At 43.5% G+C, this 25205-nt stretch overlaps 1 protein-coding gene across 2 annotated transcripts in view; it reads right to left on the bottom strand.

Annotated features, from left to right (window-relative positions):
- si:dkey-178e17.3 overlaps nucleotides 1–23257 on the bottom strand; it is a 64922-nt gene extending 41665 nt beyond the window's left edge. For both annotated transcript variants that reach the window (XM_003199037.7, XM_005166740.6), the window contains exon 1: nucleotides 22962–23257. In XM_003199037.7, the coding sequence (XP_003199085.3) occupies nucleotides 22962–23181 (220 nt within the window). In that variant the 5' untranslated portion in view covers nucleotides 23182–23257. The remainder of the gene's footprint in view (nucleotides 1–22961) is intronic.
- Between the last annotated feature and the right edge of the window lie 1948 nt (nucleotides 23258–25205).

A 25205-nucleotide genomic window follows, 5' to 3' on the forward strand; every position in this document is an offset into this window, starting at 1 on the left:
TACACTTGTTAAGCTTCAGACCTGTATAGCTTTCTTCCTTCTATGGAACCCTTTGTGAAGGAGGATGTTGTTAACCGAATGGATTTGGTTCCTATTGACCTCCATTGTATTTTTGTCCTTACAATGGAAGTCGGTGGGAGCCTTTCCAAATACGCATATTTGTGAATGAATCTCCGTTATGAACGACTCCTTCACTAGCCAACAATAATACAAGTTACCGCAGCATCTCGTTGTCATATTTCTTTTGCATTGTTTGCTGATTTTATTCAACAAAACTAGCATAAGCCGAGTGTTTAGTGTGAGTTGGAGCTGCTTTGCCTTATGGTGAATGCAGTAAGTGACTGTATTATCATCAATAACGTTACCTGATTATTACAAAGGTTCATAACATACAAAAACGTAAAAAACTGAATCTTACCTATGAAATGTTCTGCCTTTGTGCTTTGTTTTCTTTGTTTGCTCGTTACTACACCCATAGACAGCACTAAAGTCCCGCATCTTCATGTAGTAACACTGTCTTGACTAGTGCGGTTGAATGACACTTGTCCTGGGAGCACTGTACAAATATGGCGGCGCTACTGACGCATGCTCAGGGTCCCTATGTGATATCTAGTGTATATATCTATGTCCAAATACAGTGGTCCCTCACTATAATGCAGTTCACCTGAATACTATCTTGCTAAATAACTAGTCAAATATCATGTACCTTGCCCTTTTTAGAGGATTTTGTTTGTGCAATTTGACATGTTTTTGCGTTGCATTCACTGTATGTTCAGCGCAAATGTCCGCTAAATGTAGTATTTAACACTGTACACATCTTCGCCAATGAAGCTCGCCTTTACCGAGTTTAAATTGAATCTGTCTCATTACAAAAAAAACGGCATTGCGCCGGTGGTCATTGCGAGAATCCTGCTCTGCCTGCTCATATATTGGGCCGGCTGACTCGACTGCTATATTTCACAACACACAGAAAAATGAAGATCCGCACAGAACGAGACTGAGCATTTACAATGACACAAACCAAAACCAAAACTTTTAAAGTGGTAGAAGCGAGACTTTAATTACTTACTCTTGTCCATTCCTTCTTGAGATGCATGTTATTTTTCTGTTCAGCCTTAAATTGAATGATTTATTATAATCGATATTATAATCGTTTGTTTGTTTTGTAAAAACAAACAAGCAAAATAAATATTTCTTACTGCAGTGCTTCATTTGTGTTTGATGTAAACCGTTTATTTATTTTTTATAAAGTAACGCCGATCGCAGATGCCGCCCTCTCTATTCTGCCACCCTATGTCGCCTCTATGGACGCGCCGGCCCTGGTCATTGTATATCAGTGGTTCCCCTTCGGGGGGAACTTCAGCACTATAAGTGGATTTGATTGTAAAATCCACGCATTGGGAGGTTCGGTTCAGAAGCTACTCGTCTGAAAGAGTATTGAACGGGCCAATTAAGAATGAATTGGCAGCGCAAGCCTGCGCAGGTGAGCGGCATGAGCAATCAACTGAGTATATAAGCTCACCTGGCGCCAGCAGACGCTATCCTTTTCGCTTCAGAGACTTTCTGATCGAGTCGATGAGGGTTCCTCCTGCTGTGACCAGCGATTCTGAGCGAACGAGAGCATTCTCCCGGTCCAGAGTGTGTACACGCAGTGGCAGACGGTCGAGCTGGGTTTCTCCCTTGCCTGGCGTTCTTTGGGTCCGGTCCTCCAGAGCGGTGCGTATAAAGTTGCAAACTTCACAGAAAGAGCAACACAGTCGTGCAGCACGTCCTTATCAGGACGGCGCTCCGACTGTGCGTTTCTGGATGCGGTGGTTTCCTGTCCTCGGATGATGGGCGCGGGCACTGCGTTACATGTCTGGGGGTCCAGCATGTTAATGCGCTGCTCGCGGGCAGTTCATGTCGTCATTGCGATGCCATGACTGTTGCGCAAGATCGCGGTTAGCCTTTGCAGAAGGGCGAACCACCCCAGTTGTCCCCTGCTCTGCAGCGGGCACTCGGGCAGATCTGAGGGTTTCAGCGAGAGATAATCCGTCGCCCACGGGCCCGCGGACCTCCCGCTCCTCTAAGCGCTCCATCCAAGCTTCGGGCGGGGGAAGCGATCCGTCTAACAGATGGTAGCCCTTACGCCCGATGACACCGGAGACCAGATGTCCATCGCGGCATCGGAGGGTGGGCTTTCATTGTCCGATGATGATCCAGACCCGCTCGCCCCCTTCGGGCTGGTGAGCGCTGTCACTACGGATCCTGAAACGGACATGTTAGCCGTGCTTTCCCGGGCTGCTTCGGCCGTGGGTTGGAGATGGTTTATCCCCCAGCTCCGCGGCCGGACCGACTAGAGGGGCGTTCCCTTCTTCCCGGAGGTGCACAGTAGGCTCACGCGGTCTTGTAAAGCACTTTTTTCTGCTCGTGCTGCGTGTTCCTCCACCCTAACCACTCTTGACGGTGAAACAGCCAGGGGGTATGTGGCGATTCCTCAGGTTGAGTGCGCGATGGCGGTAAATCCGCGCGGCGCCTCTTCTTGGCGGGGTCCGCTTTGTCTCCCATCCAAAGCCTGTAAGTTATCTACCTCCCTCGGAGCTAGAGCTTACATAGCTGCGGGCCAGGCTGCTTCCGCCTTGCATGCGATAGCCACCTACCAGCGCTACCAAGCGCAGGCGCTGGCCGAGCTGCACGAGGGTGGGTCCAACCCAGGCTTACGAGCTTCGCACCGCCGCCGACTTAGCTCTTCTACTGAGTCCGCTGCGTGTGCGTTGGGGAGGACGATGTCCACATTAGTGGTCCAGGAGCGCCACCCCTGGCTGATATGCGCAAAGTCGACAAAGTCCGCTTTCTTGACTTCCCCATATCCCCAGCCAGGTTCGGCGACACTGTCTGTGAATTCACCCAGGAATTCAAGGCGGTGAGAGAGCAGTTGGTGGGTGATGTCTTATCGGCGGTCCGTAGCCCGCTCCGCCCGCCGTGCCATTCATACCTGCTCCTCGCCGAAGGCGCCCGCCTACGAGAGCTGCTCCGCCCCCGCACACGCCTTCGGCGAAGCGAGCGCGTCGGGCACCTCGGAAGCAGGCAGCCCCCCTGCCCAGAACGCCGCTAAGTCCGGCAACGGACCGCGAAGCGCCCCTGGGACAGGCCATCTAGAGAAGAGGAAACTTGCTCTTTCCCCGCTGGAGGGCGGGGCCCTATTTCCAACGGCACTTTTTACTGCCATGAAAACATTATGAAAGGGCACTTTTCACTTCCCCAGATGTGACAGCCCGAAATCTGCCAGTCTGGGACGCTATGCTTTCTAGCTTGCAGATTCGGTGCGTTTCGCCAGTGGCTCACGAGCGCTGGGAGGACGGTCTCCTTTCTCCCACCCCTCGAGCCTCCCCTCCGGAGCTCGGGTTTGGAGTGAGAGCAAATATCTCACCTCCAGCTTTTCCGTGGGACCCGCGAGCTTCCCGGATCAGCACACCCACTCCGCGCTGCCCCACTGCTGGTACGTCAGCGATTGTAGCGATGAGTCCATTAGCGAGAGCTCTGCCTGCCTGGTTAGCGCGGGCCAGCTCTTCGCGGTGGCTCATACGCACAATCAGACTCGGCTATGCGATTCAGTTCGCGAAACGGCCCCCCCAAGTCACGGGTGTGTATTCACCAGGGTCAGCCCCCTGTCCGCCCCTGTCTTGCGAGAGGAGATTGCTGTCCTCCTGGCGAAGGATGCAATCGAGCCGCTCCCTCCAGCCGAGATGGAGAGCGGGTTTTACAGCCCACGCTTCATCGTGCCCAAAAAGAGCGGTGGGTCACGGCCAATCCTAGATCTGCGCGTTTTGAACCGCTGCCTGCACAAGCTGCCGTTCAGAATGCTCACGCAGAAGCGCATCCTCCGGTGCGTTCGTCCTCTGGGTTGGTCTGCAGCATTAGACCTGATGGACGCGTATTTCCATGTCTCCACTCTTCCTCGCCACCGACAGTTTCTGCGGTTTGCGTTTGAAGGTCGAGCTTGGCAATACAAAGCCCTCCCCTTCGGGCTCTCTCTGTCTCCGCGGGTCCTCACCAAGCCCGCGGAGGGTGCCTCAGCGCCCCTTCGGCTCGCGGGCATCTGCATACTCAATTCTTTACGACTGGCTGATTTTTGCCCTCTCTCGGAGCAGTTGATTATGCACAGAGACAAAGTGCTCTGGCACTTCCACCTGTGGGGGTTTCAGGTCAACCGAGAAAAGAGCAAACTCGCCTCCGTGCAGAGGATCTCTTCTCTCGGGCTGGAGCTGGACTCGGTCACCATGGCAGCGCGCCTCTCCGGAGAGCGCGCTCAGCTGATGCTGTACTGTCTGAGAGAGCTCGACAGTAAAATAGTGGTCCCACTGAAACTATTTCAGAGGCTCCTGGGGCATATGGCATCCGCAGCCGCTTCATGCCGCTCGGATTATTCTATATGAGACCACTTCAGCACTGGCTTCACGATCGAGTCCCCAGACGCGCATGGCACGCGCGCGCACACCGAGTCTCTGTTACTGCGCTGTGTCGCCGCGCCCTCAGCCCTTGGAGCGACCCCTCGTTCCTACAGGCCTGGGTGTCTCTAGAACAGGCGTCCAGTCTTGTTGTCGTTTCAGCAGACACTTCCAACACGGGCTGGGGGGCTGTGCGTTGCGGGCATGCGGCTGCGGACCTGTGGAAAGGTACCCAGTTGCATTGGCATATAGCCTGGAGCTGTTGGCAGTGTTCCTCGCTCTCCACCGTTTTTTTCCGGTGCTGGAGCGGCAACACGTGCTGGTCAGGACGGACAGTACGGTGGCGGTGGCGTATATCAGCCGTATAGGGGGTATGCGCTCTCGCCGCATGTCTCAGCTCGCCCGCCGTCTGCTCCTCTGGAGTCATCCGCGGCTGAAATCACTGCACGCCATTCATATTCAGGCAAGCTCAACCGTGCAGCCGATGCGCTCTCACGGCAGCCTTGCGTCCTGGAGAATGGAGACTCCACCCCGAGTCTGTTCAGCTGATATGGGCGCGATTCGGGGAAGCCCAGATCGATCTGTTGCTTCCCCCGAGATCGCTCATTGCCAGTTGTTCTTTCCCTGACCGAGTGCTCTCGGCACGGATGCACTGGCTTACAGCTGGCCTCGGGGCACGCGCAAATACGCGTTTCCCCCAGTGAGCCTGCTCGCGCAGTTACTGTGCAAGGTCAGGAAGAGGACGAGGAACAGGTTGCTGGTTGCGCCCCTCTGGCTCAACCGGACCTGGATGTCAGAGCTCTCCCTCGCGATAGCCCTCCCCTGGCAGTCCCTTCGAGAGAGCACCTACTCTCTCAGGGACAGGGCACCACCTGGCACCCTCGCCGATCTTTGTTGAGATTTTAGACGCGAGGAAGACTTAGGTAACCTCCGATCGCGGTGGCTAATACCGTCACTCGGGCTAGAGCCCCCTCCCCGAGCGCGCCTATGCCCTGACGTGGAGTCTATTCACTGAATGGCGTGTCTCTCGCTGAGAAGACCCCCGTAATTTGCCAGATCAGCGTTGTGCTTTCTTTACGCCGAGAGAAGTTGGAGAGCAGGCTGTCGCCCTCCACACTCAAGGTTACGTGGCTGCCATCTGGCAGCACCGTGGGAACGCATAACCTCATCATCCGGTTCCTCAGGGGCGTTAAGCGAATTAATCCGCATGCCCTCTTAGGATCTCGCCCTCGCTACACAAGCCGCGTCAGATCCCTTCGATCCTCGACTCAGTATCTTTCTGTCCCTGAAGACAGCTCTGCTGGTCGCGTTGATATCGATTAGAGGGTCGGGGACCCGGAGGCATTTTTCGGTCAGTGACTCGTGCCTGTAATTGGGCTGGCTTCTCTCACGTCCTGAGACCCCGCCCGCGATATGTGCCCAAGGTTCCTACCACTCCGTTTTAATACGAGGTAGTGAGCCTGCAAGCGCTGCCCTCGGAGGAGGCAGACCCAGCCCTTCTTATGGTCCAGTTCGCGTTTTGCGTATTATCCGGACCGCACTCAGAGTTTAGATCATCTGAGCAGCTCTTCGTCTGTTATAGCGGTCGGCAGCAGGGAAGTGCCGTACCGAAATAAGTTCCCACTAGATTGTGGATGCCTTTCTTTCACTATCAGAGCCGAGATGAGCCGCGTCTCCCGAGAGCGCGTGCGCACTCCACTCGGAGCTTCGCATCCTCTCGAGCGCGTGCACGCGGCGCCCCTCTAACAGACTTCTGTAGAGCTGCGGGCTGGGTGACACCCAACACATTTGCAAGGTTTTACAATCTGCGAGTGGAGCCGGTTTCCTCAAGGGTATTAGGTAACCCTTGGTGATTGAGGAAACAATTCGGTAGGGTGTTGAAACACGCTTGCTGCGCCATTTTCCCTAACACGGAGATACGTGCGCCTTTTTATCTGTCAGTAAAGTTCCCCGTCAGGTGAGCCCTGCAGATTCCTCCGTGGCCCCCAGCACTGACTCAGCGGAGGAGTCACTTGCTGGCCCACTACGTTGTAGGTCTGCCCGCTGGTCAGCCCGCGTTTTGGGTAAAGGTGCCTGCTATGCGTGGTCCCCACTAGGCGATCCCATATGCTTATTCAGCCACGGTTAAGTCCCCCCCCCCTGGGCGGACCCGTGTCTTCCCTCCCCGCTAACCACTCTTTTGCTATGCGTACTCCCCCTTTTTAGGGCTAGTCCATATGTAAATTCTGCCATCTATCCCCCCTTGGGTAACGGATGGCCTCCGCAGCGTCCTCCCTATCGGGATTGCACGCTTCCCAACGTACTGTCGTATTTTCCTAGAATTATCTAGATGCTCACGACTTCCCAAAAAATATATATAAATCCGTAAAACTTCTGTTGAAGTAGGATAAATTAGGGCCAGGGACACGTTGGAGGACCGCGCCCCCCATGATGTGGGTGCGTCACGCTTGCTTGACTATCTCCTCATCGGGGGTGTTGGTAAGGTGCAGTCATTATGGCGCTTTCAATGGGCTCCCAATGCGTGGATTTTACAATCAAATCCACTTATAGTGCTGAAGTTCCCCCCGAAGGGGAACGTTCGAGGTTACTAAAGTAACCCTTCGTTCCCCGAGGAGGGGAACGGAAGCACTATACTCCGTCGCCATAATGACTGTCCCTTAGCTGTTGAAAGTCTCTTCAGCTTAAAAAGGATAGCGTCTGCTGGCGCCAGGTGAGCTTATATACTCAGTTGATTGCTCATGCCGCTCACCTGCGCAGGCTTGCGCTGCCAATTCATTCTTAATTGGCCCGTTCAATACTCTTTCAGACGAGTAGCTTCTGAACCGAACCTCCCAATGCGTGGATTTTACAATCAAATCCACTTATAGTGCTTCCGTTCCCCTCCTCGGGGAACGAAGGGTTACTTTAGTAACCTCGAACGTTTGTTCTGCAGAAAATCCAAAACAAATATTGCTTAAGAGGGCTAATAATACTTACTTTAAAATGAAATTATTCATACCCCTTAAAGGGTCACAAAACACCAAACATATTTGGAGCTGTTGACTGTCATTCATGTGTCCCACACTGCTAAAAACACTATTAGGACACCTATATTTCACTAAAAAGTGTAAATTGGTTGTTTTTGCGTTATTTCGAGCAAATTCGTTCTTCCGGTTTGAAACAAATTTTTGAAGCTGCGTCACGGCCATGACATCTTAGCGTGTATTCCAGCGTGTAGACTGGACGTCTGTACCTGAGAGTGCCTTATTACGTCTCTGAGTGTGCTGCATTCATTCATGAGTAAGACTTTGTTCAAACCAATCAGCGCGCTCTATTGTGCAACTTCATTAATATTCATTAATGTTACAGTGTTCAGACGGCAGAAAGACGACACGTTGTGCTACTAAAACAAGCGTGAAGTGTTGCTTTCATAATTTGCTGCAGTGACGGTTTTGTTTATATTTTCTCTCGATGAGAGCGCAGATGGACTCACGTGTGGATTACAGTGCACACTACGCTCGACAACAACACGTGTCTAAGGAACATTGTTTACCTGAGAGCTGTTCTCATCTGCAAACGCTGAGATCTGGATTTGCTGCTCGTCTCCTCTTAATAAAGACGCGGCTCTAGTTGCTGGTGATTTTCCAGTCTCTACAGATTTGGTAAGTGAGAGACCAGTGCTCTTTGTTTATTTAAATGGAAAAGTTAGTTTGTATTGAACTAACTATTACACCGAGTGTAAACGTGTAAGCACCACAATTAAACTTATCGTCATGTAGGTTTTTCACTGCATTTTGTGACCGGAATAACACACACGGCTTTCTGACGCTGCCTACCGTGAGCATCTTAGTTTCCAGGAAATGCAGAGGGTTTTTTTTCTCATTCGCCGTGCGGTATCAAACATTACATAAAAAATACACGCTTAGAGCAGTTCCCCGAATCAAATATGTCGTTTTTCATGAGGGGCATGAATGAAATTCCTGAATGAAAGAGCCAAACTGCAGTTGAAGTCCACCATTTAATAGTTTGGCAAATAATTTGATTACTGATGTCCATGTAAACACTTTCCCACCTGTGTCTGTGTGTGTGTGTGCGCGTGTGTGTGTGTGCGTGTGTGCGTGTGTGTGTGTGTGTGTGTGTGTGTTTTGACTCTGAAAATCAACACAGGCCCAAATCGACACTCCATTTTTTACAGACCCTCCCTCTTTTGCTCCTCCGACACCCGCCCCTCCCCCTAAACAGAGCTGGACACGCCCACTTTTCTGACTTTTCCAAATTAGAGGTGTGAAACACCCTGCTGAAACAAGGGGGTTTCATGGCCCTTTAAAGTTAAATTCAACCAGCAAGTTCTTTTGACACAGTTTCGTCCAAAAGATAAGACGATGTACAAGAGGCATCAATGTGGAAAAAAGTATTTCTCAGCTTTTAGTCAAGTTTAGTTTAGTTTAAACTTTATAGTTTGTTCTGCTTGGCATAGAAAGGAATTTTGTTTTTAACACTGGATTTAAGACAACAACTGCATGCATACAACCATACAACAATCACACAATATCAACACTCGTCAAGACAACAACATACATTAAAAACTTAAAAAGCAAATTAGCCCCATTTACAGTTAAAGTCAGAATTATTAGCCCCCCTTTGAATTTATTTTTCTTTATTTAATATTTCCAAAATAAAGTTTAACAGAGCAAGGAGATTTTCACAGTATGTCTGATATTTTTTCTTCTGGAGAAAGTCTTATTTGTTTTATTTCGGCTAGAATAAAAGCAGTTTTTGATTTTTAAATGACATTTAAAAATGTCCTAATTTTTAGGACAAAATTATTAGCCCCTTTAAGCTATTTTTGTTTTTGATAGTCTACAGAACAAACCATCATTATACAATAACTTCCCTAATTACCCTAACCTGCCTAGTTAACCTAATTAACCTAGTTAAGCCTTTAAATGTCACTTTAAGCTGAACACTAGTGTCTTGAAGAATATCTAGTCAAATATTATTTACTGTCATCATGGCAAAGAGAAAATAAATCAGCTATTAGAGATGAGTAATTAAAACTATTATGATTAGAAATGTGTTGGAAACATCAGCTCTCTGTAAACAAATTTTAAAAAATAAAAAAATAAAAATAAATAAACAGGGGGGTTAATAATTCAGGGGGGGCTAGTAATTAGTAGTATTGTATTAGTATATTACTGCAGATTATTCTTGACAAGCACCCCATTCACTTCAAACAGTGATCTGATATAAGACAAGAGCTGCAATTGGTATAAATGACTTTTTATTAGCATTTATTCAGGTTTTAGGAATTCTAAACCTGTCCTGATGGTAACATTTTAAAAGCTGAGTTAAGGGCACGTGTATAATCTCAATAAAGGAGCCGAATATAATCTGCAGAGAATGTTTTTTGTGATCAGTTATCATATTTGCCTAATTGATAATTTGCGATAATTGCTGTATAAGTGTTGTGTTACCAAACCATCAAACACTATATTATATGTGAGAACACTCTCTATTAATGATCTAATGATTAAAGTCTGGGTACTAACATTAAAACTCCTCAACTTGCGGAGGAGACTGAGGCGCTGACTTCTTATAAACAGCCTCTAAATTATAATCAAAATTAAGTTTATTGTCAGTTATTATTGTTATTCGAGACCTGCTCTACTATATTTCCATTTATGATGACTGGTTTATAGGTGTAGTGTTTACTTTTATTTACATTTGACCCAAAAACTTTAAGTGAGAATTTGCCAGGGCTAAGAATAATTTGGGGCTTGGGAATCGCTCTGTTTTATTCATGGCGTTCTGACCTCATGGTTTGTTGGTTGTCATTCTTCTGTTCATCCGCACCAGAGTGACACATCTCAACACAATGAACGCAAACACACTCACAAACACACACCTCCATACAAAGGCCCTGTCAAATTCCCCACATTCCCCTGCATTAGTTCTGCAGAAGTGCCTCGTTCGCCATTCCCAGACTGCCAAAAAAGCCTCACCGCTGGTCCAAAGGTCCGACCGCATTTTAATCTCGCTCACAGACTCTGGGCCACCAGAGGTCAATGATCTGGTGATGCATTAAACTACAATGCTTCAATAACAACAACAGTGTTGGGTCAGTTACTTGAAAAAAAGTAATTAATTACTAATTACATCATTAAAGTTGGATTTAAATGATATTTCTAATTACTATGTCTGAAATCTAATTCAATTACTCAATAAGGAATTGAACACGGTAAAAATATGGTGTTATCCAGGTTTCTCTTCTTCAAGAGGGGTTTACACTGCAGTTTTAAGTGAGTTTGGGAAAAATCCCTGAGAGAAGTGAAGCATTTACCACTTTTAGAAGATCCATTTCTAAACAGGTACATGCAGTTTTGAAGAATGATGTAAGGAGCATGTTAAGACTGCAGGTTGATGTTTTCATCATTTGCACGGTCTCTTCTAAGACTTCTAAGCATTGTAATATATGTAGAGTTTAGATGCAAAAGCCGCTAAACGCCACTTACGACAAAAATGATATGATGACATTGAGTGAATGCTTCAGGCACGTAGTACATGTTCAACAAATAGATTTGCTTCTAATCATCCAAATCCCAGCGTCAGCGCATTCAGAAATAACAGTAACAAAAGCCACTAAAAACACCACCTGCCTTTGACAGCAAAAACCACTATATCCCAAGAACCAATCAGAAGGTGCCAATCGAAATATGTTTTCAATGTAGCAGCGCGCTGATACACCGACTTTATGAGGAGACTGATTTATTTCACTTCAGATTTCAATTTTAGAGGATGGAGTTTGATGAACCGGATGAGCCTGTCCGACTGTCAGTGAATGGCAAATGAAAACGTCCCTCACCTCAAAACTCTGTGCATTATAAGGAAAAGAAAACACAATATACAGTCAGAAGTATAGCATGCATTCATAACATTTTTTTTGTGGCAACGCTACTTTGAATGAGTCCGATTTACTATACATTAAACTGCAACTGCGTTTCTTGAAAGACTAAGAGTTAAGATAAAAGCCGTTCTTTTATCCCACGTGGATGCTCTGAGGATAAACAAGAGACCAAGACCTAAAGTATGATGGGATGATGGTGTTTTATTAGCTAATGTAAGCTATTTTTAAAAGATAAATATCATGTATAAAACTGTACATTATTTATTTGACTTTATAATACCTATACATAAGATTTTTTCATATTAATGCACAGTGCACAGATATTGATGTTTCATAATGTTTTTACACTACATTATATGACCCTACCAAGCTTATTTTACAATGTTTGCAATGTTTACACTGCTCTACTTACATTAAATCTAAATCCCAAATATCAGAAATGACAACAGATAGTAAAGATTAAATTAATATCATGTTTTATTGATATTGATTAATGCACTTGACAGATTTCAGTCATTCATTTTCCTTCAGCTTTTTGCCTTATTTACCACAGCGGAATGAACCGCCACTTACTTGGCAGGTTTATACATTTTTAGTTTCAGGTGATCTGTGTAATGTGTTTTATGTTTGGTAAAATAATCTCTAATTGCATCTTTAGTGATTTTCAGCCAGTTACAATGTCTTGTCCCGATATGTGGATTTAGAGCAGAGGTTCCCAAAGTGGGGGTCGGGACCCCCCAAGGGGCCGCGTGACAATGAAGGGGGGTCGCCAGGTGATTTTTAAAAATCAATAAATTTTTATTAAACCTTAAGACTTACTGTATTTTATCAATAACCTACTGAAGAGAAAAAAATAGTCGTTTATAGTTACTATAAACTATAGTTACTATAGTAGCTTATAGTTACTAGTTCTATTGGATTGTGACTTCTCGGGTAACTACATTAAACTAAAGACACAGCAATACTGTCAGATGCAGAAGATTTTGTAACACCAGGTTAAACTTTCTAGCCCATTTACAGCACTGACATACATAAAAAAATAATAATAATAAAAATAAATAGACTTGGGTCTATTGGTGTGTTTGTGTGCGTCATTGGGGGTCACGAGTCACTGTCATTGTCATTTTGGGGGTCGCGGGCTGAAAAGTTTGGGAACCCCTGATTTAGAGGGTTTTGCAGAAAAAGCAGACGTGGATTTAGCTGGTTTTGACACAAAAGAAAATTGACCTTGTTAAAAACCAAAGAATTGTCTAAAGTGACATTTTTGGAAAAGAAATGTATTTTATTTACCAGCTAATATCCTGATCATTACATATAAAATTAAACTTGTAACGTAATCAGAGGAGCCTGATGGAAAATGCTCATTTACAAAAAAAGAGGTCTGATGAACTTAGAGGGTTTTACATCTGAACTCTTCATACAATACATATATATATATATATATATTCATGAATTCTTTGTAGTGTCTATAAAAATTGTATAAAAGTTTATTTCAAAACATGCATAGACAAGTATTCTTACAGTGGCAGGAGAAGGGAAACGAAACTGTATTATTTTTGATAAATCAAATTAAAAAATAAAGCAAAAAATAAAAAAAATTATCAAAAAGGAATTGATTAATTGTTTATTTTTTAAATTATTACTTTAAAAAAATGACAAAATAAGCTTTAAATAAATAAAACAGAGATTATTATTAAAATACCCCAAATATTTGCCATGAAAATGTTTTGATTGAAAAAAAAAAGCAAATTAATGAAAATGAAAATTTCATTGTTTTTTTTAAGAGGCTCAGGGGTCAGTAAAGAGCTAAAGCAGCACACCTGCTCATGCACTGACAGATGGAGCGGCTCTGCTGGCTCTTAATTAGCGATAGACTCGACAGGAGAGGAAGAGGGAGGACAGAGAGGAACATGTGCTTTTCCTCAACACCAACACATTCATGACATAAAAGTGGAAAGTAGCAGACACAGCTCACTCAGTCAGGTAACTGACACAAGCTCCACGTATTAGGGCTGTATTCTCAATATACTGTAACCAACATATGTTTCCTACTATTACAGGAAAAATAATGCATCACTACAATTTCTAAAAGTGAACAGCAGCCATGTTTTACTGATGCATAAAACAAATCAGACATTAACAATGTAAACGTTAATTTGCTCCACTGCTATAGTTTATTAGTTTGAAAGCATCAAGAACAAATCAGGAAAACAGAAACACTTGAAACAGAGTGGAGTTACTGCTCTATTGTCTTATTGCAATGCTTTCTGATTCTGTCTTGATAGCTCGATATATTGTAGCATCAGGCTAAAATCAGATTTCTCTGGACAAGAAGTGCAATTTAGGCATTGTTATGTTTATGTTTACATGCACCTATTTTTTTTTTCAATTCAAATGAACTGAAGACAATCACAGATCTGTTTACATGCACTCTGAACATTGTTATCCCACATAAAAATATCTGTTTTTAAAGGTTTTACATACATTACCAATAAAACTTAATTAAGAAAAATTTGTTTTAACACAGATATAATTTTTGTATTTAAGCAGGTTATATAGTTTTATACAACAGTTCTGTCTGGTTCTAGAATCTGATTGGCTGATAGCCGAGAGATATTTTGTCAGTAACAGCACACAAAGGCCTCTTCACCTTTGTGTATTACTCCGCCCACAGACAAGCACAGGACGCTCTACAGTTTGACAAATATTCCTGCTCTTGGGCAACATCATGTGCTTTTGAGGCTTTTTAGTGGAGAATGTAGTTGTTTAGATTGCAACCATACAGTTTATTAATAAGGATAGTGCCTATTTTCAAATACTTATAATTTCTGAGAGTCAGTGCATCGGTGTCCATTAGTCAAAGACGGTTGACGTTGTCAATCCACAAGATGCCAGGACCGCATAATGAGCCCTTGCTTAGAAGATTAAAACAGTTTTTCTTGAGCGCGATTAAGAAGCTGAAAAACGGAAGCGTTGCAGTTTTTAAGGTGGGCTAGATAGCGTCAATAAGAAGCTGGATTCAGCCTCGTCCCTTCTTATCGCAAACACAAGAGCAGTCTGATAGTGATTGTGCTGCTTTTTTTGGGGTTAATTATTGTGATATTGTAACGTTCGCTTAATGTTTTTAATATGCGTTGTGTATAAATGTCATTGCGCTATTCGCGCGTAAATAACATTTGAGTTTACTCGCTTTATTTGCGCATCAAACCCCGCTTCAGAACAGACGGGTGATGGGCAGGGATTCTGTCAGCCCGCTGACTCAAGCTTCGTTGGTAAATGGCTAACATGGATTTAAAATAACAGTGTTTATGTGCTTTATGAAGGCTGAAAAACAGCAGATACGTTTAGGGCTGTGACTGAGTTCACTAGATCTTTTCAGAGATGCATCCAGCTCTGAGTTCATAAACTCCTCCAGAACCTGAACCTGGATGATGGAGGCTTTCGGCGGTGCTTCTGACTGAGCCGAGCCCAGTTTGATGAACTGTTGTCGATGTCAGCAGGAGGATTTTCCCCCAGGACACCAACAACAGACGCTATATCACAATCACGCCCCCACAAGAGGAAGCACCTGACGCGAATGGCCCGAATGTTCGCTTAAGTTCAAATTTTTAAACTCAAGTGTTCGCGCAAAATGCTCAATTTGCGACGCCCATTGGTGCATAACACACCATTCACGCCGCACAATTCACGTCATTTGTGTCACGCCATTCACGCGAATCGCGCCGCAGGATGTCTTTTTGCGCGTTTGCACTGACTTATCATGTAAATCACTCACGCTTGACGCTTCTTCCGCATCTGGTGTGAACACAGCTGATATCTTGTGGCCTGTTGTATTTGAATTTGAGGATGGATATGGTATTGGTAGATGATAGTGTTCATGTATCCTCTAAATACAGGTTTCAAAAAATATATGGCTGAGTTTTTATTGATTTTGAATCTTGCACCTAACCAATATGCTTATAGAGAAAAAAAACTGATACTGAAACTAATAGAAACTCAACTAAACTTAAGTCATTTCAAATTATGGAAACTAATAAAAACTAGTAAATCTCCCTCTAATTAAAACTAACTGAATTTGAAAACAAAAAGTCAAAATGAAATGGAAACTAAAACTAACGAAAAATCCAAAACTGTTAATGACCTTGAGCCACACCAACATACTTTCCTATCAAATCACTCATTTACTGTGTAATGCCCGTATTTCAACCATTTCCAGGCAGTCCTATGCTATTATATTCTCTCTCTCAGCCTCTGAGGTTTATGAGGGCCACCAAACCCACGGCAGATACTTCTCAGCATGTCAGGAATCTGTCACAGACACAATAAAGCTCTTCCAGAGACACATTCAACAGACTCACGTCAACCAAACAGCAAAGACAGAGGCAAAGAAAAAAAAAACATGGCTCAAAACAAACAGATCCCATATGCAAACTGACATTTTATTAACACTTGCGGACTGAACATCACTTTAAAATCTGCATGATATCAAAATATGCTGTTTGTTTTGCTAGCACACATTGTTAGTCTTAAAGTGAACAATTAATCCACAATTCAGATCATTAGATAATCTTTAATCTTTTCTTCCCAGAGATGGGTTGCTGGAAGAGCATCCACTGCGTAAAAACTTGCTGGATAAGTTGGCGGTTCATTCTGCTGTGGCAACCCCAGTTTAATAAAGGGACTAAGCCGACAAGAAAATGAATGAATATATTATATTTCTACATTTTTTATCAAACATTTGCCTTGAAGTTCTAATTAAAATATAGTCACATATTAATGAGTACATTTCTAAGCATATGCATTCACTCATTCATTCATTTTTTTTGGCTTAGTTCCTTATTTATCAGGGGTAACCACTGCTGAATAAACCACCAACTATTCCAGCATATTTGTACGCAGCTGATACCCTTCCACCTGCAACCTAGTACCGGGAAACACCCATACAACCTCAATCTCACACACACACATATTCATACACTACGGACAATTTAGTTAATCAATTCCCCTACAGCACATGTGTTTGGACTGTGAGGGAAACCGGAGCACCCGGTGGAAACCCATGCCAACACGGGGAGAACATACAAACTCCACACAGAAACACCAACTGGCTCAGCTGGGACTCGAACCAGCAAACTTCATTGTTGCTGTGCGGCAACAGTGCTAACCACTAAGCCACCATGCCGCCTATTTTAAAATCATTTTTGGAAATCTTGTTTTAACTTTAGAACGGTTTCATATACATTTGATTTATTGATTTAAATAAACCCTACCTCTTAGTCTCGTGTTAACATCTACAGTCCAAAACAATACCAAACGTCAAATAAGCAACAACATGGAGCAATAATAGCTGAGCAATATCCCACAGCCAAACACACTCACACTCATAAATCTGCTAAAGGGCTCGCAGAGTTTAGTTTTTTTGTTTGCAAATATTCTGAACATTTGTTTTCCTCAGCTAAATATATCAAGTCAGCTGCTGCAACGCACACATATGGCAGTAATCATGAGTAAAAGCGCGAGTGTGCGTGTGCGAATGAATCAGATCAAGCTGTTATTTGGAGACATGAACAAACCAAAAGCGAATCCCTCCAGTCCAGCATTACTCATAATAAAAACGATCCGCACAGCGAAGATGATGATTATGAAGACCGCTCTCAAAGACAACAGCACACCTGCCAACAATGTCCGGCTTGGGCTGAGAATCTGAAGCATCAGGAACGCAGATGTTTGAAGATCTGGAGACTTTATTCGAGCTTTTTGAAACTAAATAAGAGATGAAGTGTGCACACTTCCACAGCTATATTTAAAGGAGACCCACAATGCCCCTTTTTACAAGATGTAAAATAAGTCTCTGATGTCCATAGAGAGTGTGTGTGTGTGTGTGTGTGTGTGTGTGTGTGTGTGTGTGTGTGTGTGTGTGTGTGTGTGAAGTTCAGCTAAAAATAGCACACAAATATTGTTTTGCAACTCTCTAGAACTGACCCTATTAGGCTTAAATACAAATTTTGCCATTTTGTTGACTGTCACTTTAAATTTGAGATTGTGCTCTTGTCAAAAGAGGCTGGAGCTACAAATGCCTGCGTGTCAGGAAAGTGTGTGAAAAACTAATAACGTGTAAATAAGTGTGTGCCTCATGTTTCTGTTAGTCTATGGAGACTCCTGACGCTGTTCATTTGTGCTTCCTCTAAAACTCCACATCTATAATCCTCCTAGTCTATGCTGACATTATCTACAGCAGCTCAAACACTCTAATGGCTAATGGACAGACGGCTGCTTCTCACTCAGGGCTGCTGTTTATGCTAATGAGATGGGCACTAGTGGGCGGGGCTTTCCCCCTCTGATGACACATTTAATTTTGTAGTCAAGCTTAAGCTCATTATTCTGTATCGTAGCTTCTTACTGCTAAGTAGTTTATTTATAAACTAATATCGAGAAGATCTCATGCTTATGATTGCTTGCAGCTGGTCCTGCATTATCCAATTTATGATTCAGCAATCAGAAGATTGCTTAGCCAATAGGTGCATTCAACTTCATGCAGCGCTGCACAGATCGATTGAAATCCGTCTTAAATCGGTGCATCCAGACTCCAGACTCACATTTTTAATTGATTAAAACTGAACTCCATTTAAAAACTAAATTTTTCTTTTATTTTTATTTGTTTAACTGCTACAATATTATATTTATTTTTTTATAAGCAGCTTTTTGGTTTTGAGTATAAAGAAGGATTTGTTTTATTTGCTGCTAAGCAGAAACCCTGGAAGTATAACTATTACTGTTTGTAAAGTCTTTTATTTTCTGTATCGAAAATGTACCGAACCGTGACACCACTGTATCGTATCGAACCGAGATATTTGTGAACCATTACACCCCTAATATATATATATATATATATATATATATATATATATATATATATATATATATATATATATATATATATATATATATATATATATAAATATATATATTAGGGGTGTAACCATGGTAAGCCATGGTTCAAGTCGAACGCACCTACTATAAAATCTCCTTAGTTCCATATCACAGCCATCTTAATTTTGAAGAATCCCCCCTTCCACCTCTACTCCTCCCCCTATCCTAGATGAGTGGCACGGTGGCTGGATTGGTTAGCACTGTTGCCTCATCAAGAACGTCCCTGGTTCTATTTTATGTTTGGATTTTACACATTCTCCCCGTGCTCATGTGAGTTTCCCCTAGGTTCCTTCCACGATCCAAAAACATGCTACTTAAGTTAATTGACTAATCCAGATCAGCACAATAGACATGCTCCTAGTAAGCAGTTATCTCTTAAGAGCAATCACTATCTGTTCATTAGCTAATACAGCAGGGGAGTTCTCCAGATCTACCTGAGCTCAAACTCCCCTCTCGCACTGCAATTGGGAGGGAGTCCCGGGCTCGAGGATCTTATGAGCTCAGGGCTCTCTCCCGGGACAGCATGCCAAACAAGCTTCATAATCAATCATCAGCTAAGTGTGAACTTTTTAATTCCAGAGGACAAACTTGCAAATAACAGTTTTTCTACGGTCTACCTCCAATAGGTATTCACATTCTGTGAAGTTTCTCTACTTAAAATTTTAGTCCCGCGCAGATCTCTAGTGTGAGATGCTCTTTGGGAGCGTAGACACATGCTCAAGACAGTTCTGGAGGGAATGATAATAATACTAAAGCTCTGTGATGACAGACCGACGGCTGAGGCCTTTTACAATCAGCAAAACAACCTTTCAGATCTGCAACAATGTGCTGGAAATGCTGCTTTGTCCAATAATGCTGTCCAACACACACATTTCAGGGCTCGAAATTAACCTATTTGCTTGGTAGCACCAGTGCTCCTAACTTAAAAAATGTAGGCGCACCAGCCAAAATTTAGTCGCACCCACCGATTATAAGCACCGTTACTACAAGTTTTATACAAACAGATTTATTGCACTTGAAATAGCAATACCGGTCTTTTCATGAGTAATGATATTAGTTTACTCAGTGCAAGCCCGTTTGCGATGGTGTACGTGGTGTTAAATTTGACAAATAGCTGCCACTTGCATGGCGGACAGCATCTGGCAATTAAATGAAGGACTAAACTGAAGCTCTCGTACTAGATGTGGCAAACAGTTACCTAAAAACTCCATCCCACAGACTTTTCATAGCGGACTTGAAGCCAAAGGAAGTCTTTTATCCACTCTTGGAAAAGTGTAGATGGTGGATTAACATTCAGCACATGATCACTAGTAAGATGTGTCATAATTTGTAGCTTTAGATGCCATGGTTTGTAAAACAATATCTGTCAGTGTTATCTTCATTCTCATCTTCAGCGCTTTACAGTTTCTCGCGGTAGTAGCTCTCTCTGTCATCCCAAGCCAGACGGCATTAACTGAGTGATTGACAGCTGATATTTCAGTGCTAGAGCAGTGGACCAATAAGAAGAGCGCGAAGGCGGGGCAAGCATTACAGACTTGGCTTTGTTTACTGCAGCAAGTTGACATGACAACTGTTTTAAACCATTCCTGAGCGCTGCGTTCGCGTTTCAAGTGCAGAGATGCATTATGCATGAATGTCTCCCGAATCCGCGCATGTGCTGAACATTTTGCAGTAAAAACTGGTCCCTCACAACAATTTCATGCACTCGCACACATGCTCCCAAATATATTTTGACGTCACAGAGATAAAATATCGGGCGCATATGCGCCCAAAATAAGCGCATTTTTATCATTTTTATCATCACATGATCTCTTATAACAAAATAACATGCCTTTTCTAATGGGCATGTCAGAAGGTATTTGCTAAATGTGTTCCCATTGCAGTTTATGCACATTTTTTTGTTATCAGATAATACATTTATCCTGCTGAACTTTGCGCATATATTTTTTTTAAAGTGCATTTTCTATTTTTAGTTGCACCTTGGGTTTCTATTAAGCATTTTTATACGCAACATTCCAAAATGTGCATAAAAACCGGATGATAGAAATATATTTAGCTGCATTTTTCCCCTAACATTCTTCAGGATATCTTCCTTTGTGTTCAACAGAAGACAGAAACTCAACAGGTTTAAAACAAGTGACAGCATATTCATTTTGGTGTGAACTGTCGCTTTAAACACAGGTCATGCTCTGCTTTCAGATGTCTCTTTACAGCATAAACAACACAGACGATTGGGCAACTCCTGAATAAACCTGGAAAACACTCAAGACCTCCCTCACGTCAAAACACCGAGATGAAAGCATCTTTACATCCTTGCACAGAGCAGAACACTGGAGTGTTATAGCTCCTGCGATGAGCTGAAGGGATGTGCTGTTTATACACATACAAACGCTGTATTTGTAGCTGTATCTAAGCTCTGTAGCTGAAGCCGCTGAGAGACAGACACACAGATAATGACGCCTGTGATAATAACCTACAGGTTCACCAACACACATACTTCACTCATCACGTCACTCATCTTGAAGTGGAGAGCAGCTGTTTCTGAGCCAGACTTCTGTCACTACGCCATCAAACTCAATCTCTCATCTCCTCGTGCCTCTCTCTGAGCCTCTTTCACACAGGTTTAGTTTATTTGCTAACAGGGGCAATGCACATTAATAAACATTACTGTATAATGTGCCAGAATTGCCCAGCATGGCTATTCTTCATCTGTAAACGCTTGACAGAATTATGAAATTTCAAAGAGCATAATAACACAGAATATACTATCATATACACTCACCGGCCACTTTATTAGGTACACCTGTCCAACTGCTTGTTAATGCAAATTTCTAATTAGCCAATCACATGGCAGCAGCTCAATGCATTTAGGCATGTAGACATGGTCAAGACGATCTGCTGCAGTTCAACCCGAACATCAGAATGGGGAAGAAAGGGGATTTAAGAGACTTTGAACGTGGCATGGTTGTTGGTGCCAGACTGGCTGGTCTGAGTATTTCAGAAACTGCTGATCTACTGGGATTTTCACGCATAGCCATCTCTAGGGTTTACAAAGAATGGTCTGAAAAAAATGCCTTGTTGATGCCAGAGGAGAATGGCCAGACTGGTTCCAGCTGATAGAAAGGCAACAGTAATTCAAATAAGCACTCGTTACAACTGAGGTCTGAACACACAACACGTCCAACCTTGAGGTAGATGGGCTACAGCAGCAGAAGAGCACACCGGGTGCCGCTCCTGTCAGCTAAGAACAGGAAACTGAGGCTACAATTCACACAGGCTCACCAAAACTGGACAATAGAAGATTGGAGAAACGTTGCCTGCTCTGATGAGTCTCCATTTCTGCTGACACATTCGGTTGGTCGGGTCACAATTTGGCCTCAACAACATGAAAACATGGATCATCCTGCCTTGTATCAATGGTTCAGGCTGGTGGTGGTGGTGTAATGGTGTGGGGGAGATTTTCTTTTCACACTTTGGGTCCATTAAGATCAATTGAACATCGTGTCAACGCCACAGCCTACCTGAGTATTGTTGCTGATCATGTCCATCCCTTTATGAGCACAGTGTCTCCATCTTCTGATGGCTACTTCCAGCAGGATAACGCACCATGTCATAAAGCGTGAATCATCTCAGACTGGTTTCTTGAACATGATAATGAGTTCACTGTACTCAAATGGCCTTCACAGTTACCAGATATCAATCCAATAGAGCACCCTTGGGATGTGGTGGAACGGGAGATTGGCATCATGGATGTAAAGCTGACAAATCTGCAGCAACTGCATGATGCTATCATGTCAATATGGAGCAAAATATCTGAGGAATATTTCCAGTTGCTTGTTGAATCTATCCCGGTAGAATTAAGGAAGCTCTGAAGGCAAAAGGGGTCCAACATGGTACTAGTAAGGTGTACAATACCTAAAGTGGCCGAACATTTGCCTACTGCATGTCTTAGGACTGTGTGGAAAACCGGAGCACCGCGCAAACACGCGTGGAAAACATGCAACTGCACACCCTATTTTAATATTCATCCGCCAATCAGAATCGCATAAATCCCTTCTGATATTTTTGGACTGACCAAAAATTTTGAAAAGGTCAGTTTTGACTAGTTGCATTGTTTTCTTCCGTTGTAGTGTTTTCTCACACATCTCACCCAAAGCCTTTCTGTTGTGTTTTGATGTCATTTTTGACAGTTTTATCTGAAATGACTCAAATCATTCAGCGTAGTGATATGGATCTGTAATGCGCACAAAACCTGCCGGAAATACTTTAGCCGTGCGTTTGTCTGAAAATAACTGCGCACCTTATATACCTTCAGATTAAGTTAGAAAAAAATAAGTTAGTTTTGTTTAGTTATGTTCTTTATCCAGTGTAGTACTTTCTGACACATCTCATTCAAAGCCTTCTGTTGTGTTATGGTGTGATTTTTGAGCGAAAACCTGCCGAAACTACTTTAGCCGTGCGTTAAACGTTATCTGAAAATAACTGCACACACCTTGCTTGTAATGTAAAATTACATCAGCCAATAATAATCGCATTCAACACCCCAGTAGTATAACTTGAATATTAATATTAAAATATCTCAAGTAACACCTTATGATATTTTTAAGTAAGATATTTTAACTTGAGAAAAAGTAATCCCCAAAGGTGACGCGCACTTATCTCAGCAGCAGGTTGAAGGGTTAAGTTCTTATGATGATGCTGATGTGGTTTAACGGACTCACCAGAGACGTGACACACGGTATTATAATCTTCACAGCAGTCTCCGCTCCTCCGGCAGTATGTGTCGCAGTAACACACGGTTCTCCGGAAGCTCCTGTCCGAACAGTCGTTATTTCGGCCCGGGCAGCAGGTCGGATCGATTCTGTCCGCACATCCAGCCTCACACACCGCGGACACACACACCACCAGCACACACACCCACAAAACACCCGCTTCAGACATCTTCAGACGACAAAATAGGACTTTGGTTAGAGCTCTAGACCAAAAGATGCCACTTCCAGAAGTTTCTGACAAAACTGAGCACTTTCAGGGTGAGAGAACGGCAACGGCATCAGCTGGAGAGAGACGCGCTTTCACAATCACGCGCACAGCGCCGCCCGCAGGACGTGTGTGCATATACACCGTCTGAAATATGTTACGGGATAGTTTACCAAAAACTTAAATTTCTGCCATCATTTACATGCTCTTTACTTGTTTCAAAGTCAAACCCGTTTGTTTCTTTCTTCTATTGAACAGAATGAAGATATTTTAAAGGAAGCTGAAGACCTGAAGAACATTGACAAATCAGGAAGTCAATGGTTACAGGTTTTCATTCATTTTCTTTTTAGCTTAGTCCCTTTATTAATCTGGGGTCACCACAGCGGAATGAACTGCCAACTTTTCCAGCATATGTTCTTTGCAGCGGATGCCCTTCCAGCTGCAATCCATCTCTGGGAAACATCCATACACACTCATTCACACTACGGACAATTTAGCTTACCTAATTCACCTGTACCGCATGTCTTTGGACTGTGGGGGAAACCAGAGCACCCGGAGGAAACCCACGCAAACAAGGAGAGAACATGCAAACTCCATACAGAAATGCCAACTGACCCAACCAAGGCTTAAACCAGTGACCTTCTTGCTGTGAGGCGACAGCACTACCTGCGCCACCGCATCTCCACAGGTTTTCAGCTGTCCTTAAAATATTTCCTTTTGTGTTCAACAGAATAAAGCAACTTACTGTATAAAAGTTTCTGATCACTTTAGAGACAGAAAATAGTGAGGAAATCTTCATTTTGGGTCTCTTTAACAAAAGAGTACACCTCCTTTTGAATATTCGTATAGCCTGCATTTTTCAGTGAATAGACTACATTTTTGGTGCATTTACACAAGAGTTTTATTAAACAGTTATATATATTAAAATAAGAGTTTGGTCACTAAACATCTTTAGACATGAAAAGTTAATACGTTTAAAATCAAATAAGCAAAATTTTAAACTAAATTTGATAACTTTGTTTCTATTGACTTTTACTGCTTAATAAATGATTATTTAATTTTTTTTTCCCAACATATTAATTTTGGGTGTACTAATTTATGGACTGTGATCCATATAAAGAATATCTGGCACCAAATGAATTGCTTTTTTGGGAATTTCCTTTATATGAAAGCTTTACAGTTGTATATTGTTTTGTATTACTGAATTCTAGGGAATTAGAAGTAAAATGTTATTATTTCTTGTCATATTATGTCATTTTCATCTTATCCGGGGCTGGGTCACGGGGGCAGCAATAGGAGAGAACTCCAGACTTCCCTCTCCCCAGACACTTCCTCCAGCTCCTCCAGAGGGATCCTGAGGCGTTCCCAGGCCAGCAGAGAGACATAGTCCCTCCAGCGTGTCCTGGGTCTTCCCCGAGGCCTCCTCCTGGTGGAACATGCCTGGAACACCTCCCTAGGTAGGCGTCCTGGAGGCACCCGAAACAGATGCTCAAGCCACCTCAGCTGAATTCTCTGGATGTGGAGGAGCAGCGGCTCTACTCCGAGCTTCCCCCGGGTGTCAGAGCTCCTCACCCGATCTATACGGGTGCGCCCTGCCACCCTGCAAAGGAAACTCATTTCAGCTGCTTGTATCCGAGATCTTGTCATTTCAGTCATGACCCAAAACTCAAAACCATAGGACTGAACTTGTACGAATTAACCACTAAACTGACAAAACGAAAAACACTGGATTGGTTTGATTAGGGTTGGAGCTACACTCTCCAGGACACCCCTGGCTGGCCTAGTAAGAGCTTGATTAACTAACTCAGGTGTGTCTGATTGGGGTTGGGACTAAACGTTGCAGGACACCGGCCCCCCAGGACTGAGTTTGGGCACCCCTGGGCTAAATTGTCTGTAGTGTATGTGTGTGAATGAGTTTGTATGGATGTTTTCCAGGGAAGGGTTGCAGCTGGAAGGGCATCCGCTATATAAAACATGATGAATAAGTT

The sequence above is a fragment of the Danio rerio genome, chromosome 8 (assembly GCF_049306965.1).
Source record: "Danio rerio strain Tuebingen ecotype United States chromosome 8, GRCz12tu, whole genome shotgun sequence".
Taxonomy (NCBI): domain Eukaryota; kingdom Metazoa; phylum Chordata; class Actinopteri; order Cypriniformes; family Danionidae; genus Danio; species Danio rerio.